This window comes from Nicotiana sylvestris, chromosome 5, assembly GCF_000393655.2.
Source record: "Nicotiana sylvestris chromosome 5, ASM39365v2, whole genome shotgun sequence".
NCBI classification, from domain to species: domain Eukaryota; kingdom Viridiplantae; phylum Streptophyta; class Magnoliopsida; order Solanales; family Solanaceae; genus Nicotiana; species Nicotiana sylvestris.
Window position 1 is genome coordinate 134,725,317 of NC_091061.1, and position 16,933 is coordinate 134,742,249.

The window sequence follows — 16,933 nt, forward strand, 5'->3', positions numbered from 1 at the left end:
ATCCTTCGCCTGAGGGGCCGATTATGATTTTCATCACTTTTACTATATATATATATATATATTTTATTAAACATATATTGAAAAGTTTAGAAAGATAATTTTTAAAGGATTTTACTGAAGTGAGAGTTTAACGAAATGATTTGAGTGGTATCCTAATTTGGAAACCGGTTGTAATCATTGTGGTGCTATGACATGGTTGATGTGTTTTCTTACTGCGCAGTCTTTATTTACTCTTATTACTTACTGGGTTGGAGTACTCACATTACTCTTTGCACCACGTGTACAGATTCAGGTATTTCAGAACCCGGTAGCGGGTGTTGATTTCTTAGAGGCGGAGTCATCGGAGTTAGCAAGGCGGCTGCACGACGTTCGCAGCACTGCTTTCCTTCCCCTCATTTTCATTACTGTATTTAGTACATTTTTTTTACTCTTGTTGTATTCAGACCTTGGTAGATGCTCATGACTAGTGACACCCCGATGTCGGACTTGTGTAATTATCCCGCAGTTTTCTTTTTAAATTTTATTATGAGATTATTGATTTATAAATGTTATAAAAACAAATTTTATTGGAAAATGATTGATTCGGGAGTTGCGTCGCCTGGCCTAGTTTCACGATAGGCGCCATCACGAACGGGTCAATTTTTGGGTCGTGACAGTCACAAGTGTATGAGCTACTAGTAGAATATGCAAAAGAATACTACACTACTGTCTGAAGTGAAATAGACAGAAAATAAAAGCAAAAGAAAGACTTCGGCTACTACAGAACGGCTCGGAAGGCAGCTCACCACTAAGTCTCGTAGTAATGAAGGATGCGCGCTGGACTGATATCCAGATGCACCTGCCTCAGATCCTGCACAATTAGTGCAGAAGTGTAGCTTGAGTACATAAACAACATGTACCCAGTAAGTATCTAGTCTAACCTCGAAGAAATAGTGACGAGGGGTCGACTTCGACACATACTATGGGCTAACAATAAAAATACCAAAATTTCAATTAAGCATGGGCTATACAAATGCAACTGAAAACTCAATAACATGAAATAAATAATCAACTCTTTCACTAATAGTAAATCCCAATTAATTTCTATCATTTAATAAATTTATCTCTCAAGCCAATGAAACAATGACAACTATAGTTGGAGTTCAAGAATTATTACGCACAAATTATACCGAGGTCGTACGGCCCGATCCAACATAGAAATATATAAACTGTGCACCGCCAAGGTCAAACAGCACGAACCATAGATGCATCTATTCTATTACCGAGATGTTCGACCCACTCCACAAGAAGAGAAAATACCTTATAAATAACCGATTCAAAGATAATTAAGAGGCTAGCATTCAAGGAAACATCAATTCTCATTAATGGTCAAGTAACCCATCCAAAGGTCAAGTAAATAAAATACAACCTTTTACATCTCCTTTATCAAGTTCCGATATGATTTAAGTACTTAAATTAGCAAGTAGGGTGCAAATATTGCAAGTATCATATGATTTGTGTCAACTACCCAGACGTAAGCACAATTAGTAGCTACGTATGGACTCTCGTCACCTCGTGTGCACGTAGCCACCAAAACTAGAAGTACATATTAAATAAATTCACCTATGGGGTGCATTCCCTCTTACAAGGTTAGAAAAGAGACTTACCTCGTCTCCAAGCTTATTTTCCGATCCACAATTGGGCTTAAACCCTCAATTCGGTGTCAAACGACTCAAAACTAGTAAAATATTATATAAAATAGTCAATACATGTTCAAAAGTTCATATCCCAACTATTAAAGTGATTACCCAACCCCAATTGAATAATTTCTAAAATTCACCCCCAGGCCCACGTGCCCGGATTCCGTAAGTTTTTGAAGAAAGTTGTTACCCATAACCTCATGTACTCAAATATATCCATTCCATAGTCATTTTCGTGGTTAAATCTCATTTTTATCAAAACTCTAGGTTTTTCTCAAAAATCCCATAAATCCCACCATTTTTCATGTTAAATCTACTTATGATTCGTGTATTTATCTAAAGAATCGATAGGGATCACTTACCTCTTGATGTTGATGGAACCCGTCTGAAAAATGCTCTCAAAATTGTCCAAGACCAAGTGGGAAATGAGGGAAATAAAGCTAAGTCCCGCATTAAAAGTTGTTGCAGAGGTCACAGATGTCGCATTTGCGACACCTGGTTCGCAAATGCGACAAAATCATCGCAAATTTGAAGCTGAACCCCCCATTGCCAAGGTAGCAAATGCAATAACATATTCGCAAATGCGAAGGGAGGATGGTCGCCAAAGCGACTGAAAATCTCGCAAATGCGAGTCCTTTTTTGGCTAGGCTTCTTCGCAATTGCAAAGCCCTTCTAGCAAATGGGAGGTTCGCAAATGCGAACCAATTCTCGCATTTGCGATACCTGAGACACCAGCAAAAAAACCCAGAAAAACTGAAGTCTCCTCAACCATCCGAAACTCACCCGAGCCCTCTAGGCTCCACGCTCCATACCAAATATCGACACAAGTCTAAAAATATCATACAAACTCGCTCGCGCGATCGAAACACCGAAATAACATCTAAAATCACGAATCAGACGCCAAAATGCATGGATTAACTCATTGAACTCAAAACTTCTAAAAATACTCCCGCGTGTCCGATTCCTATTAAATCAATCCAGAATGATGCCAAATTTTGCGTGCAAGTCATAAACGACATTATGGAACATTCCTTATCTCGGAATTCCAATTGGACCTCGAATAACACCAAAACTTACTCCAAACCTAATTTAAAGTACTTTAAAGCCTTCAACGAGCCAACTTTCACTATTAGGTGCCGAAACGCCCCCGAGTCATACAAAACCCGATCGGAACATACGCTCAAGTCTGAAATCATCATAAGAACCTATTGGAACTGTCAAATCCCGATTCCAAAGTTGTTTACTCAAAATGTTGACCGAAGTCAAACTTAGTCTTTTTGGCCAACCTTAAGGAACCAAGTGTTTCGATTTCAACCCGAACCCTTCCAAATCCCGAACTAACCATCCCCGTAAGTCATAAATAGTAAAAGCACATACATGGAGTCTTATTTAGGGGATCGTGGTTATAAAAAGCAAAACGGTTGGTCGGTTCATTATATTCTCCACGTCTTAAATAAACGTTCGTCCTCGAACGGGTCTAAAATCATACTTGGAGTGCTGAATAAGTATGGATATCTGCTTCGCATGTCCTCCTCGAACTCCCAAGTCACCTCCTCAACTAGTTGGACCCTCCACTAAACCTTTACCGCGGAAATCCTCTTGGACCTCAACTGGCAAATCTGCTTATCCACAATGGTAACTAGCTCCTCATCATAACCTAGGTTCTCATCTAACTAAATCCTACTGAAGTCTAAAATATGTGACCTGTCAGCATGATACCTACGGAGCATAGACACATGGAAAATCGGATGAACTCTCGATAGACTGGAAGGCAAAGAAAGCTCATAAGCAACCTCCCAAACTCGTCTCGACACCTCAAATGGGCCTATAAACCTTAGGCTCAACTTGCCCTTCTTCCCGAACCTCATGATCCCCTTCATTAGCGAGAACTTCAAGAGAACCTTCTCGCCCACCATAAATGATAAATCGCGCGCCTTCTGATCCGCGTAACTCTTCTGTCTGGACTGTGTTGTGCGAAGTCGCTTCTAAATCATCTTTACCTTTTCAAAGGCATCCATCACCAAACCAGTACCATATAACTTAGCTTCGCCGGGCTCAAACCATCCGATGGGAGAACGATATCGCCGACCATATAAAGCCTTAAATGGATCCATCTCGATGATGGACTGATAACTGTTGTTGTAAGCGAACTCGGCCAAAGCAAGAATCGATCCCACTGCCCTCCAAATTCAATTACACATGCTCTGAGCATATCCTCCAAGATCTAAACTGTTCGCTCTGACTGACCATTGGTCTATGGATGAAATGCTGTGCTGAGCTCTACCCGGGTCCCCAACTCACTATGCATTGTCCTCCAAAAATGTGAAGTGAACCGAGGGCCTCTATCTGATATGATGGAAACGGGCACACCATGCAACCGAACTATCTACTGAATATAAATATAGGCCAACCTCTCTGAAGTATACGTGGTCACTATCGGAATGAAGTGTGCCAACTTGGTCAACTGGTCGACAATGACCCAAACTGCATCAAACTTCTGCAAGGTCCGCGGCAACCCAACTACGAAGTCCATAGTAATGCGCTCCCATTTTCACTCAGGTATAGTCATCTACTAGAGTAGGCCACCCGACCTCTGATGCTCATACTAAACCTGCTGGCAATTAAGACACCTCGCAACATACTCAACTATGTCCTTCTTCATCCACCGTCACCAATAATGCTGCCTCAGGTCGCGATACATCTTCGTGATACCTGGATGAATAGAATATCGTGAACTGTGTGCCTCCTCTAGAATCCTCTCCCTCAATCAATCAACATTAGGAATACATAAGCGACCCTGGAGTCACAGAACACCATCCTTACTGATGGTAACCTCTTTGGCACCACCCTGTAGTACCGTCTCCCTGAGAACCAACAAGTGTAGATCATCAAACTGATGAGCCTAGAGTCGCAGAACACCATCCTTGCTGATGGTAACCTCTTTGGCACCACCTTGTAGTACCGTCTCCTTGAGAACCAACAAGTGCGGATCATCAAACTAATAAGCCTTGATCTGGTCCAATAATGAAGACTGGGCAACGACGTATGCAAAAACTCGACTGGGCTCTTAAATGTCCAACATCACAAGTCTGTTAGCCAAGGACTGAATGTCCAAAGCTAATTGCCTCTCCTCTGCTAAAATGAATGCCAAGCTAACCATACTCTCCGCCTTTCTGCTCAAGGCATACGCAACTACATTCGCCTTGCCTAGATGATAAAGAATGGTAATATCATAGTCCTTTAGTAACTCAAGCCACCTGTGTTGCGTCAAATTGAGATCTCTTTGCTTGAACAAATGCTGAAAGCTGCGATGATTAGTGTAAACCTCATAGGACACCCCATAAAGATAATGCCTTCAGATCTTAAGAGCATGAACAATCGCGACCAACTCTAAATCGTGCACAAGGTAATTCTTCTTGTGGGGATTCAGCTGACGTGAAGCATATGCAATAACTCGCCCTTCCTACATCAATACAAAACCCAAGCCAACGCGTGAAGTGTCGCAATACATGGTATACATCCCCTAACCGGAGGGCAACACTAGAACTGGTTATGCATTCAAAGCTGTCTTGAGCTTTTAAAAGCTCGCCTCACAATCATCGGACCAATAAAATAGAGCACCCTTGTGGGTCAATCTAGTACAAAGTTGCTATAATAGATGAGAAGCCCTCCACAAACCGGCGATAATAACCTTCTAATCCCAGGAAGCTCCTAATCTCGGTCGCCGTAATAGGACGAGGCCAACTCTGGACTGCCTCAATCTTCTTGTAATCCACCTTAATACCCTCGCCTGATACAACATTCCCAAAGAATGCTACAGAATCTAGCCAAAACTTACACTTGGAGAACTTAGCATATAGTTTCTGTTCCCTCTAGATCTGAAACACCACTCTCAAATGTTGCTTATGCTCCTCCATGCTGCGCGAGTAGATCAAAATGTCATCAATGAAGACAATGATGAACAAATAAATATATGGCCTGAATACACTATTCATCAAATCCATAAACACCGCTGGGGCATTAGTCAGACCGAAGGACATCACTAGAAACTCATAATGACCATATCTAGTCTGGAAATCAGTCTTCGGAACATCCGAATCCCGAATCTTCAACTGATGGTGGCCCGATCTCAAGTCAATCTTAAAGAACACCCTGGCACCCTGCAACTAGTCAAACAAATCATCAATCGGCGGCAACGGCTACTTGTTCTTGATCGTAACTTTGTTCAACTGGTGGTAATCAATGCACATCCGCATAGTCCCATCTTTCTTCTTCACAAATAACACTGGTGCACCCCAATGTGATACACTTGGCCTGATGAACCCCTTTGCTAGCAACTTCTCAAGCTATTCCTTCAACTCCTTCAACTCTTTTGGAGCTATACGGTACGGTGGGATAGATAGAGGTTAGGTACCTGGAGCTAAATCAATGCAGAAATCGATATCACGATCTGGTGGCATGCCTGGAAGATTGAAAGGGAACACATCGGAGAACTCCCAGACTACAGGTATTGAATCAATTGCCGAAGTCTCTGTGGTATTATCCCGAATATAGGCTAGATAAGCCAAATAACTCTTCTCGACCATGTGTCGAGCCTTCATAAAAGAGATGATCCTACAAGGTGTGATGACAGATGAACCCTTCCACTCCAATCTAGGCAACTCTGGCATTACTAAGGTAACAGTCTTGACATGACAATCAAGGATGACGTGATATGGAGGTAACCAGTCCATGCCTAGGATGACCTCAAAGTCTGTCATATCAAGTAGCAGAAGATCCGCTCTAGTCTCATAACCACAGAATGTAACAATGCAGGACCGATAGACCCGTTCCAAAACAACAAAATCGCCCACTGGAGTGTACACATAAACAGAGTACCTAAGTACTCACGAGGAACATCCAGGAAATGAGCAAATAGGGATGACAAATAGGAATAGATAGAACCTAGATCAAATAATACCGAAACATCCCTACCGCAGACAGAAATAATACCTGTGATCACAGCATCTGAGGCCACTGCATCTGGTCTGGCCGAAAAAGCATAGATCTAGCTGGAGCGCCACCTGACTGGCCTCCACCTCTAGGATGGCCCCTACCCACCTGCCCTCCGCCTCTGGGCGGCCAGATGGCTGGTGCGGCTATTGGTGCTATAATCATAGGCTGAGAACTCTACTACATTGCCTTGCCCCGAAGCTTGGGAAGGAACCTCTACATGTGGCTGAAATCCCCTCACTCGAAACAACCTCTCGGTACGAAGGACTGCTGACCTGAAGTCTGACCTTGATAGCCTGAATACCTACTAGAGAAACCCTGAATAGCTGGTGGACGGTAGGAACTCTCTGGCATAGCGCAGAAATAAGGTTGAACTGGAGCACCCTGAAGAAGCGGCGATGCTGGATATGTGGGCCTGCTAGGCTGACCTCTCCCAAACTGACCTCTGCCCCCAGATGGGGCACCACTGAACCCTCCAGAATAGCGAAACTGCTTGTCCTGTGGCATCTGCTCTCGACCCCGCTGACGATACACTACAACAAAAAAGGTCTTTAGCGACAATAAATATGATCTGTAGCGGCAATTCTAATTTCCGCTAAAATATTTACCGGTAATTAAACATTAGCCGTTGTATCTAGCGTCGGCAAAGGCTTTACCGACTATTACACCAAGTGCTGGTAAAGACCCCAATCATCGCCAGTAAAGGTTCATAAGTTTTAGCGGTTATTATTACCGGCAATTAAAATGGCTAAATCCCTTACAGAATATCCTAGGGCATACGTTTAGCAACCTTTGTTATTGTTGGTAAAAATCTATTTTAGTGCCAGTAAAAGAGAACCTTTTTAGTAGTAATTGTAATGATTGGAAAAAGTGGATTTCTAGCAATTCTCTTTATTACCAGTAAAATTTAAGTGTTTTGCCATCATTTCTGTTGCCCAATATGCAAAATTTATATTTAATAATAATAATAAGCATAATACATTTCATAAATCCACGATAAACAAAAACAACTACTAATCCATAATTTCAAGTGTCAATAACACACGAAAAGAGTAAACTATTTGAATTCAATAGCTAGTATAATTTTGCATCTAATAACTATTGTTATAAAATAGCTATAAAACTACAATAAACATCATACAAAAATTTCTCCGACTCTTAATCAGAATGATTTCTTCCACACGCCAAATTATCAAATGCCATAGTGCTTGACCAGAATGATAAAACAAAGAGAATATAAACATGATTAGGTATAGAATATAATCCTATTATTAGGTTAGACAACCTTTAGCAGAATATTTTAGAAAATGCATAAAAAGGGATATATAAAGAACATATGGTCAACAATTTTCTTGATATGTACATATTACGAATTATATTAGTACCATGTAGCTTATATCCCGAAAAACCTTGAACTAGAAGAACTACCACTAGATAATTCCATGAGAAAATATTTAACTTTAATTTTCATCTGTAACTTCCTCAACTTTTTCAAGCAGGTTGATGCAGATTTTTATACTAAGGTTTTAAATTTTTACTGTGGCTACTAGTGAACAATTTTCTCACAATGGCATAACTAGAGTTAACAGTGTAACTAAGTTGAATTGGTATAGCACCAAATTTATCCACCCACTCCACCAGTAAAGGAATAACAACATTAAATAAATTATTCACATCCCTTGGACAGAACATGTTTATCAAATTAATACTCAAAACAAATAAAGCAATAAGGCATTCGTAGCAGTTGAAGACAATATTTTACTGTATAATTCTTTTTTTTCTCAATCAGCTTTTTATTCTATGATTCTTCTTTGTACTAATGCTCTTATAACTTGTCTGTTGGCTCTATTCAATTGACTTCGTCTATTATACCACTCATTATTTTTTAAAAAATATTTCATACATGTAACAACCTGACCAGTCGTTTTGCTTTCTAGAACCACATTCCCCTAAATAAGACTTTTGGTACATGCTTTTACTAATTTATGACTTGCAGGGATGGTTGGTTCGGGATTTGGAAGGGTTCAAGTTGAAATCGGAATACTTGGTTCCTTAAGTTGGCTTGAAAGGCCAAGTTTGACTTCGTTCAACATTTTTAGTAAATGATCTCAAAATCGGGATTTGACGGTTCCAATAAATTTATATGATAATTTCGGACTTGGGCGTATGTTCGGATTGGATTTTGGATGACCCGGGAGCGTTTTGGCACCTAATAGTGAAAGTTGGTTCTTCAAAGATTTTAGAAGTTCTTTAAATTTGGTTTAGAGCAAGTTTTGGTGATATCGAGGTCCAAATGGAATTTTGAGATCGGAAATAGTTCCGTAATGCCATTTAAGACTTGCACGTAAAATTTGGTGTCATTCCGAGTAGTATAAGTACGTTTCAGCGCATTTGAAGTAAATTGAAGAACTTAAAGTTCATAAGTTTGATTCAATTTGTTTTGAGGTGTGATTCTTAGTTTTAGTGTTATTTCGGGCATTTCGCGAGTTCGAATGAGTCCGTTTTATGATTCTAAACTTGTCGATATATTCGAGCGGGGCCCCGAGTGTCAATCGGACGAGGCTCGGAGCAAGTTGGGAATTTGGAGCAACAACTGAAGCATCAGGTTTCTGTCATAATCGCACCTGCGCTTGGCCAGCCACAGGTGCGAGCAACGAGCCACGAGCCGCAGAAGCGAATGAGTGAGGGTAGCCCAGGAACCGTATGTGCGGAAGTATTGGCGCAGCTGCGCGACCGCATGTGCAAGGTCAGTGGTCACAGGTGCGGGATGTTGCGCAGATGCGGTCCGTTGAGCCCGCAGATGCGGAGTTTGTCCAGGTAGGGGAAATGTACACCTGCGATGATTTTTCCGCAGGTGTGGGACCACAGATGCGGCCAAGGCACCGCAAATGCGGAATCACTGGAGGTAGTGAGTAATTCGGGATTAGGCATTTTTCTCCCATATTCACACACTTGGGCATTTTAGAGCTTCAAAAAAGGAGATTTAAACATAGCTATTGAGGGTGAGTAATTCCTACCTAATGTGAGTTTACTACATAGATTATGGGTAGATTTTAACATGTAAATTTCTGGAATTTATTGGTTAGATGGAAAACATAGGTTTTTGATAAAAATGAAATTTAACCACAAAATTTGTTATGGAATTTGGTAAAAATCATATATCTGAGTCATGAGGTTATGGGTAACAACTTTCTTCGCAAATTTTCAGAATCCGGGCACGTGGGCCCGGAGGTAAATTTTAGGAACCTTACATTTACGGATGGGTAATTACCTAAATAGTTAGAAAATAAACTTTTGGACATATAATGATTAGTTTATGCACTATCTAAATAGTTTTGCATTGTTCGATGCCGATTCGAGGGTTTGAGCATAATCTTGGACCGGAAGTTGGCTTTGAGACGAGGTAAGTCTCCTTTCTAACCTTGTAAGAATGAATTAACTAGTATGTGTGTCTATTTGTGGGAGTCTACGTACGTACGAAGTGACGAAAGTCCGTGCGTAGCTACTATTATGCTAAAGTCCGGGTAGTCTAGGACCCATATCATGTTGTACTTGAAATGATTGTGCCCTTACTTGTCAATTGGATTGCTTAAATCAAATTTCAAAAATTGTAAAAGAATTTTTAAGGGATAAGTTTCACTTATTTGAGGTTGTGAAGAGAACACTTGACTGTTGTTGAAAAACTTGTGTTTCTTAGAGTGTTTTCTATTTGTGGAGCGGCCCAAGCACCTCGAAAAGTTAAATATATGCATTTATAGTTCGTGCCATTTAGCCCTCGACAGTGCACAGTTTAAATTTTACTATATTGGTTCGAGCCGTACGACCTCGGCATTATTTGCGCATGATAACTCTTGGTATTCTTCATAACTGATACTGCTTCCATGTTAGATGAAAGATAAATTTGAAATTTAATAATTTTGAAAGACTGATAAATATCATATTTGGTTAATGAGTTCTGGTATATTTATGTAATACATGATTAACTATAAATTGACTTATTATCATTAGCCCTAGTAAGTGTCAAGTCGACCTCTCGTCATTACTTCTTTGAGGTTAGACTGGATACTTACTGGGTACGTATTATTTTATGTACTTACGCTACACTTCTGCACTTAGTTGTGCAGGATATGAGGCAGGTGCATCTGGATACGCATCCGGCGCGCATACTTGATCCTGGTTTGAGATTTCACGGTGAGCTACCCCCTTCCGAGCCGTTCAGCAGCATGCCGGAGTCTTTCTTTTTTTAAATTGTTCTGTCTATACTATTTCAGACAGTAGTTTAGGATTCTCTTGTATATTCTACTAGTATCTCATATACTTGTGATACCGGGTCTTAGCACACACTAGTATACTCATGATTTTTAGATTATATCCCTACAATTATGATTTCATTTAGCTGCTTTTGTTATCATCACTTTAAAATCCGCTATTCATTAACTTCTTTTATAAATTTTAAGAAAGTAAGCTATTTGAAGAACTTATTAAAAATGGAAATCACTAGATTGTTCATTATTGGCTTGCCTAGCAACGGTGTTAGACACCATCACAGCCTAATTTTGAATTGGGTCGTGACAACGTGGTATGAGAGCTCTAGGTTCACGTAGGTCTCGCAAGTTATGGGCAGACCTAGTAGAGTCTTGCAGATCGGTGGGGAGACGTCGTTACTTATCTTCGAGAGGCTATAGGATGTTAGGAAACTACTCTTTATTCATCTCCCATCGTGCAATAGATGGTATACTAAGTTCCTTTCTCTCATTCTCTCACAGATGGTGAGAATGCATACAACGGACATTCCAGACCCGGGAGGAGTTACTCTCCCCATTTCTAGAGGCCGAGGCAGAGGCCGGGGAGGGCACCAGTCCGAGGTAGGGGACGAAGGCATCCCAGAGCTGCCCCAGTTGCACCACCAGCGAATCCGATGGAGGATCCCATTATTGAGGAGCAGGGTGAGGTACCCGCAGCAGACCTAGCGCCAGTAGATTTCATGTCAGCACCAGGCTTTCAGGAGGTCATGGGCCGTATGCTGCTGTTCATAGACACTATGACTTAGGCTGGTCTATTCCCAGCAAACTCAGCCACATCTCAGACGGGAGGGGGAGCACATACCCCTACTGCCCATGCTATGGGGAATGCAACTGTCGTATATCAGACTCCAGGTGCTCTACCCGTGGGCGGAGCCCAGCCAGTTGCGGCAGCTGCACCTGATCCTAGACCAGTTACAGATGGCGAGCTGCAGAAGCTATTAAATAGATCGACTAGGCTGCACCCTTCTGTCTTCAGGGGTGAGCGGCATGAGGATCCCAGGATTTTATTGATCGATGCAACGACAGACTCCACAACATAAGGATATTGGATTCCTATGGGGTGGATTGCACTACTTTCCAACTGGAGGGCAGAGCCCGTAGATGGTGGTAGTCCTATCTTCTTGGAAGACCAACGGGTTCTCCTCCCATGACTTGGGACCAATTTACACAGCTTTTCTTGGACAAGTATATTCCACCCTCTCACAGGGAAGAGTTGCAGTTTTAGTTTGAGCAGCTTCAGCATGGTCAGTTGTTTGTGACCGATTATGAGGTGAGATTTTCTGAGTTGTCCCGCCATGTACTGATGATACTTCTTACCGAGGCGGAGCGAGTGCGGAGGTTTGTTGCGGGGTTGCACTCAGGTATTCAGGCTACTATGGCCTAGGAGGTTGAGATGGGTACTTCTTATCAATTAGTAGTGGAGATAGCTCAGAGGATTGAGGGCTACCATCAGAGGGGTAGAGAGCAGATGCAGCGGGACAAGAGGTCCCATTTTTCTGGAGAGTTTAGAGGTGCCCCGGCTAGGGGCAGAGGTCAGTTCGGGAGGGGTCAGCCTAGCAGGCCTACATATCCAGTACCACCACCTCCTCGGGGTGCTCCGGCGTGACCCTATTTGAATGCCATGCCAGAAAGTTCTTACCTCCCACCAGTCATTCAGTGTTCTTCTAGTGGGTACTCAAGTCATCAGGGTTCTTCCAATGCCTACTTTAGTGCCATGCTATAGAGTTCGTACCGCCGCCAGCTATTCAGGGTTCTTCTAATGGTTATTCAGGCCATCAGGGTTAGACTTCAGGGCAGTAGACCACTGTACCCGAAGGTTGCTTTAAGTGTGGAGATCTCAGTCATGTGAGGAGATTCTGCCCCAGGCTTCGGGGCAAGGCAGTGCAGCAGGGCCAGCAGCCCATGATTATAACACCAACTGTCCGGCCACCCAAAGGCGGAGGACAGGTGGGCAGGGTCAGTCCTAGAAGTGGAGGCCAGGCAGGAGGAGTTCAACCAGCTTCTATTCATTCAGGCGGAGGCTAGCCAACCGGCGTTCCTGCAATGTTCTATGCCTTTCCGGCCAGACCAGATGTTGTGGTCACATGTATTATTTATGTCTGGGGTAGGGATGCTTCGATAATATTTGATCCAGGGTTTACCTATTCATATGTGTCATCTCTGTTTGCTCATTTCCTGGATATTCCTCATGAGTCATTGGGTACTCCGGTTATGTGTCCACTCCTGTGGGAGATTCTATCATGGTGGATCGGATCTATCGGTCCTGTGTGGTTACATTTTGTGGTTACGAAACTAGAGCGGACCTTTTGTTGCTTGATATGATCGACTTTGAGGTCATCATGTGCATGGACTGGCTATCCCCATATCATGCCATTGATTGCCATGCCAAGACTGTTACTTTAGCGATGCCAGAGTTGCCAAGATTGGAGTGGAAGAGTTCATCTGTCAATACATCCAGTCGGGTTATCTCTTTTCTGAAGGCTAGACATGTGGTCTAGAAGGGTTGTTTGGCTTATCTAGCCTATGTTCGGGATACTACCGCAGGGACTCGGGAGATTGATTCAGTGCCAGTAGTCCGGGAGTTCACCGATGTGTTTCCTTCTGACCTTCTAGGCATGCCACTAGATTGTGACATTGATTTCTGTATTGACTTGGCTACAAGTACCCAACCTATATATGTCCCACCATACTGTATGGATCCGAAGGAATTGAAGGAGTTAAAGGAACATCTTGAGGAGTTGCTAGCAAAGGGGTTCGTCAGGTCAATTGTGTCCTTTTGGGGTGTACCGGTGTTATTTGTGAAGAAGAAAGATGGGACTATACGGATGTGCATTGATTACCGCCAGTTGAATAAGGTCACCATCAAGAACAAGTACCCATTGCCTTATATTGATGACTTGTTTGACCAGTTGCAGGGTGCTAGGGTGTTCTCTAAGATTGACTTGAGGTCAGGGTACCATCAGTTGAAGATTCGAGACTCGGATGTCCCGAAGACTGCTTTCCATACTAGATATGGTCATTATGAGTTTCTAGTGATGTCTTTCGGCTTGACTAATGCTCTAGTGACGTTTATAGACTTTATGAATAGAGTGTTTATGCCTTATTGATTCGTTCATCATTGTCTTCATTGATGACATTTTGATGTACTCGCGTAGTATGGAGGAACACGAGCAGCATTTGAGAGTGGTGTTTCAGACCTTGCGGGACCAGAAGCTATATGCTAAGTTCTCCAAGTGCGAGTTTTGGTTAGATTCTGTGGCATTCTTGGGGCATGTGGTATCAGGCGAGGGTATTAAGGTGGATTCCAAGAAGATTGAGGCAGTTCAGAGTTGGCCTCATCCCACTTCGGCGATTGAGATCAGGAGTTTCATAGGATTAACAGGTTATTATCGTCGGTTTATGGAGGGCTTCTCATCCATTGCAGCACCTTTGACTAGATTAACCCAGAAGGGTGCTCCATTCCGTTGGTCTGATGATTATGAGGCGAGCTTTCAAAAGATCAAGACAGATTTGACTACGACATCGGTTCTAGTGTTGCCTCCCAGTTCGAGGATGTATACAGTGTATTACGATGCTTCATGCATTGGCTTGGGTTGTGTATTGATGCAGGAGGGACGAGTTGTTGTATATGTTTTACGTTAGCTGATGATTCATGAGAAGAATTACCCTATGCATGATCTAGAGTTGGTCGCGATTGCTCATGCTCTTAAGATCCAGAGGCATTATCTATATGGGGTGCCTTATGAGGTTTACATTGATCACCGCAGTTTGCAGCACTTGTTCAAGCAAAGGGATCTCAATTTGAGGCAGCGCAGATGGCTTGAGTTATTGAAGGATTATGACATCACTATTATTTATCATCCGAGCAAGGAGAACGTGGTCGTAGATGCCTTGAGCTGGAAGGCAAAGAGTGTGGGTATCTTGACATTCATTCCAGCAGAGGAGAGGCCACTAGCCTTGGACATCCAATCCTTTGCTAACAAACTTGTGAGGTTGGACATTTCAGAGCCCAACCGAGTTCTTGCATACGTTGTTGCCCAGTCTTCACTATTGGAGCAGATCAAGGCTCAACATTTTGATGATCCATACTTGGCAGTTCTTATAGAGACGGTACTATAGGGTGGTTCCAAGGAGGTTTCTACTAGCAAGGATGGCATTCTACGACTCCAAGGGTCGTCTATGTGTTCCTAATGTCGATGGCTTGAAGGAGAGGATTTTAGATGAGGCACACAGTTCTCAATATTCCATTCATCCAGGTACTACGAAGATGTATCGTGACCTGAGACAAGGTGCCTAAATTGCCAGCAGGTTAAGTATGAGCACCAGAGTCTAGGTGGCCTACTCCAGCAGATGACTATACCAGAGTGGAAATGGGAGCGCATTACTATGGACTTCGTAGTTGGGTTGCCGCGGACCTTTCGGAAGTTCGATGCAGTTTGGGTCATTGTTGACAGGTTGACCAAGTCGGCACACTTCATTTGAGTTTAAACTACTTATACTTTAGAGAGGTTGGCCCAGATATATATTCGGGAGGTAGTTCGGTTGTAAAGTGTGCTTGTTTCCATCATATCAGATAGAGGCCTTTAGTTCATTTTGTATTTCTGGAGAGCTATACAGAGTGAGTTGGGAACTAGTGTAGAGCTCATCACTGCATTTTATCCACAAACCGATGGGCAGTCAGAACGGACAACTCAAATCTTGAAGGACATGCTCAGAGTATGTGTGATTGGCTTTGGGGGACAGTGGGATCAGTTCTAGTCTTTGCCCCAGTTTGCTTACAACAACAGTTATCAGTCCAGCATCGAGATGGCTCCATTTGAGGCTTTATATGGTCGACGGTGTCGTTCTCCCATCGGGTGGGTTTGATCCTGGCGAGGCTAAGTTATATGGTACTTATTTAGTGAAGGACGCCTTGAAAAAGGTGAAGTTGATTCAGGAGCACCTTCGCACAGCACAGTCTAGACAAAAGAGTTACACGGATCAGAAGGTGCGTGAATTATCATTTATGGTGGGCGATAATGTTCTGTTAAAGGTCTCACCGATGAAGGGGATTATAAGATTCGGAAAGAAAGGCAAGTTTAGCCCAAGGTTTATAGGCCCATTTGAGGTGTTGAGGCGAGTTGGGGAGGTTGCTTATGATCTTGCTTTACCTCCCAACCTATTAGGAGTTCATCCGGTTTTTCACGTGTCTATGCTCCGGAGGTATCACACCGACTTTTCACATGTGTTAGACTTCAACACTATCCAGTTAGATGAGCGCCTGGGTTATGAAGAGGAGCCAATTGCCATTGTTGCTAGACAAGATCGCCAGTTGAGATCCAAGAGGATTTCCACGGTAAAGGTTCAGTGGAGGGGCCAACCAGTCGAGAAGGCAACCTGGGAGTCCGAGGAGGACATGCGGAGCATATATCCACACTTATTGAGCACTCCAGGTATTAATCTAAACCCGTTGAGGACGAATGTTTGTTTAAGAGATGGAGAATGTAACTACCCTACCTGTCGTTTTGCTTTCTAGAACCCCGTTCCCCTAAATAAGACTTTCTGTACATGCTTTTACTGATTTATGACTTGCGGGGATGGTTGGTTTGGGATTTGGAAGGGTTCGGGCTGAAATCGAAACACTTGGTTCCTTAAGTTGGATTAAAAGGCTAAGTTTGACTTCGGTCAATATTTTTAGTAAACGACCTCGAAATCAAGATTTGACGGTTCCAATAGGTTTGTATGATTATTTCAGACTTGGGCGTATGTTCAGATCGAATTTTGGATGACCCAAGAGCATTTTAGCGCCTAATAGTGAAAGTTGGTTCTTCGATGATTTTAGAAGTTCTTTAAATTTGGCTTGGAGCGGGTTTTGGTGATATCGAGGTCCAAACGAAATTTCGAGATTGGGAATAGTTCCATAATGCCATTTAAGACTTGCACGTAAAATTTGGTGTGATTTCGAGTAGTATAAGTACG

General features: G+C 42.6%; 1 protein-coding gene across 1 annotated transcript; it reads left to right on the plus strand.

Annotated features, from left to right (window-relative positions):
• Positions 1-15,125: 15,125 nt before the first annotated feature.
• Positions 15,126-16,490, plus strand: LOC138869338 (uncharacterized). The gene is made up of 2 exons (XM_070146950.1): positions 15,126-15,231; positions 15,763-16,490. Exons 1-2 carry the CDS (start codon positions 15,126-15,128, stop codon positions 16,488-16,490), a joined length of 834 nt encoding a protein of 277 aa, XP_070003051.1.
• Positions 16,491-16,933: the final 443 nt, after the last annotated feature.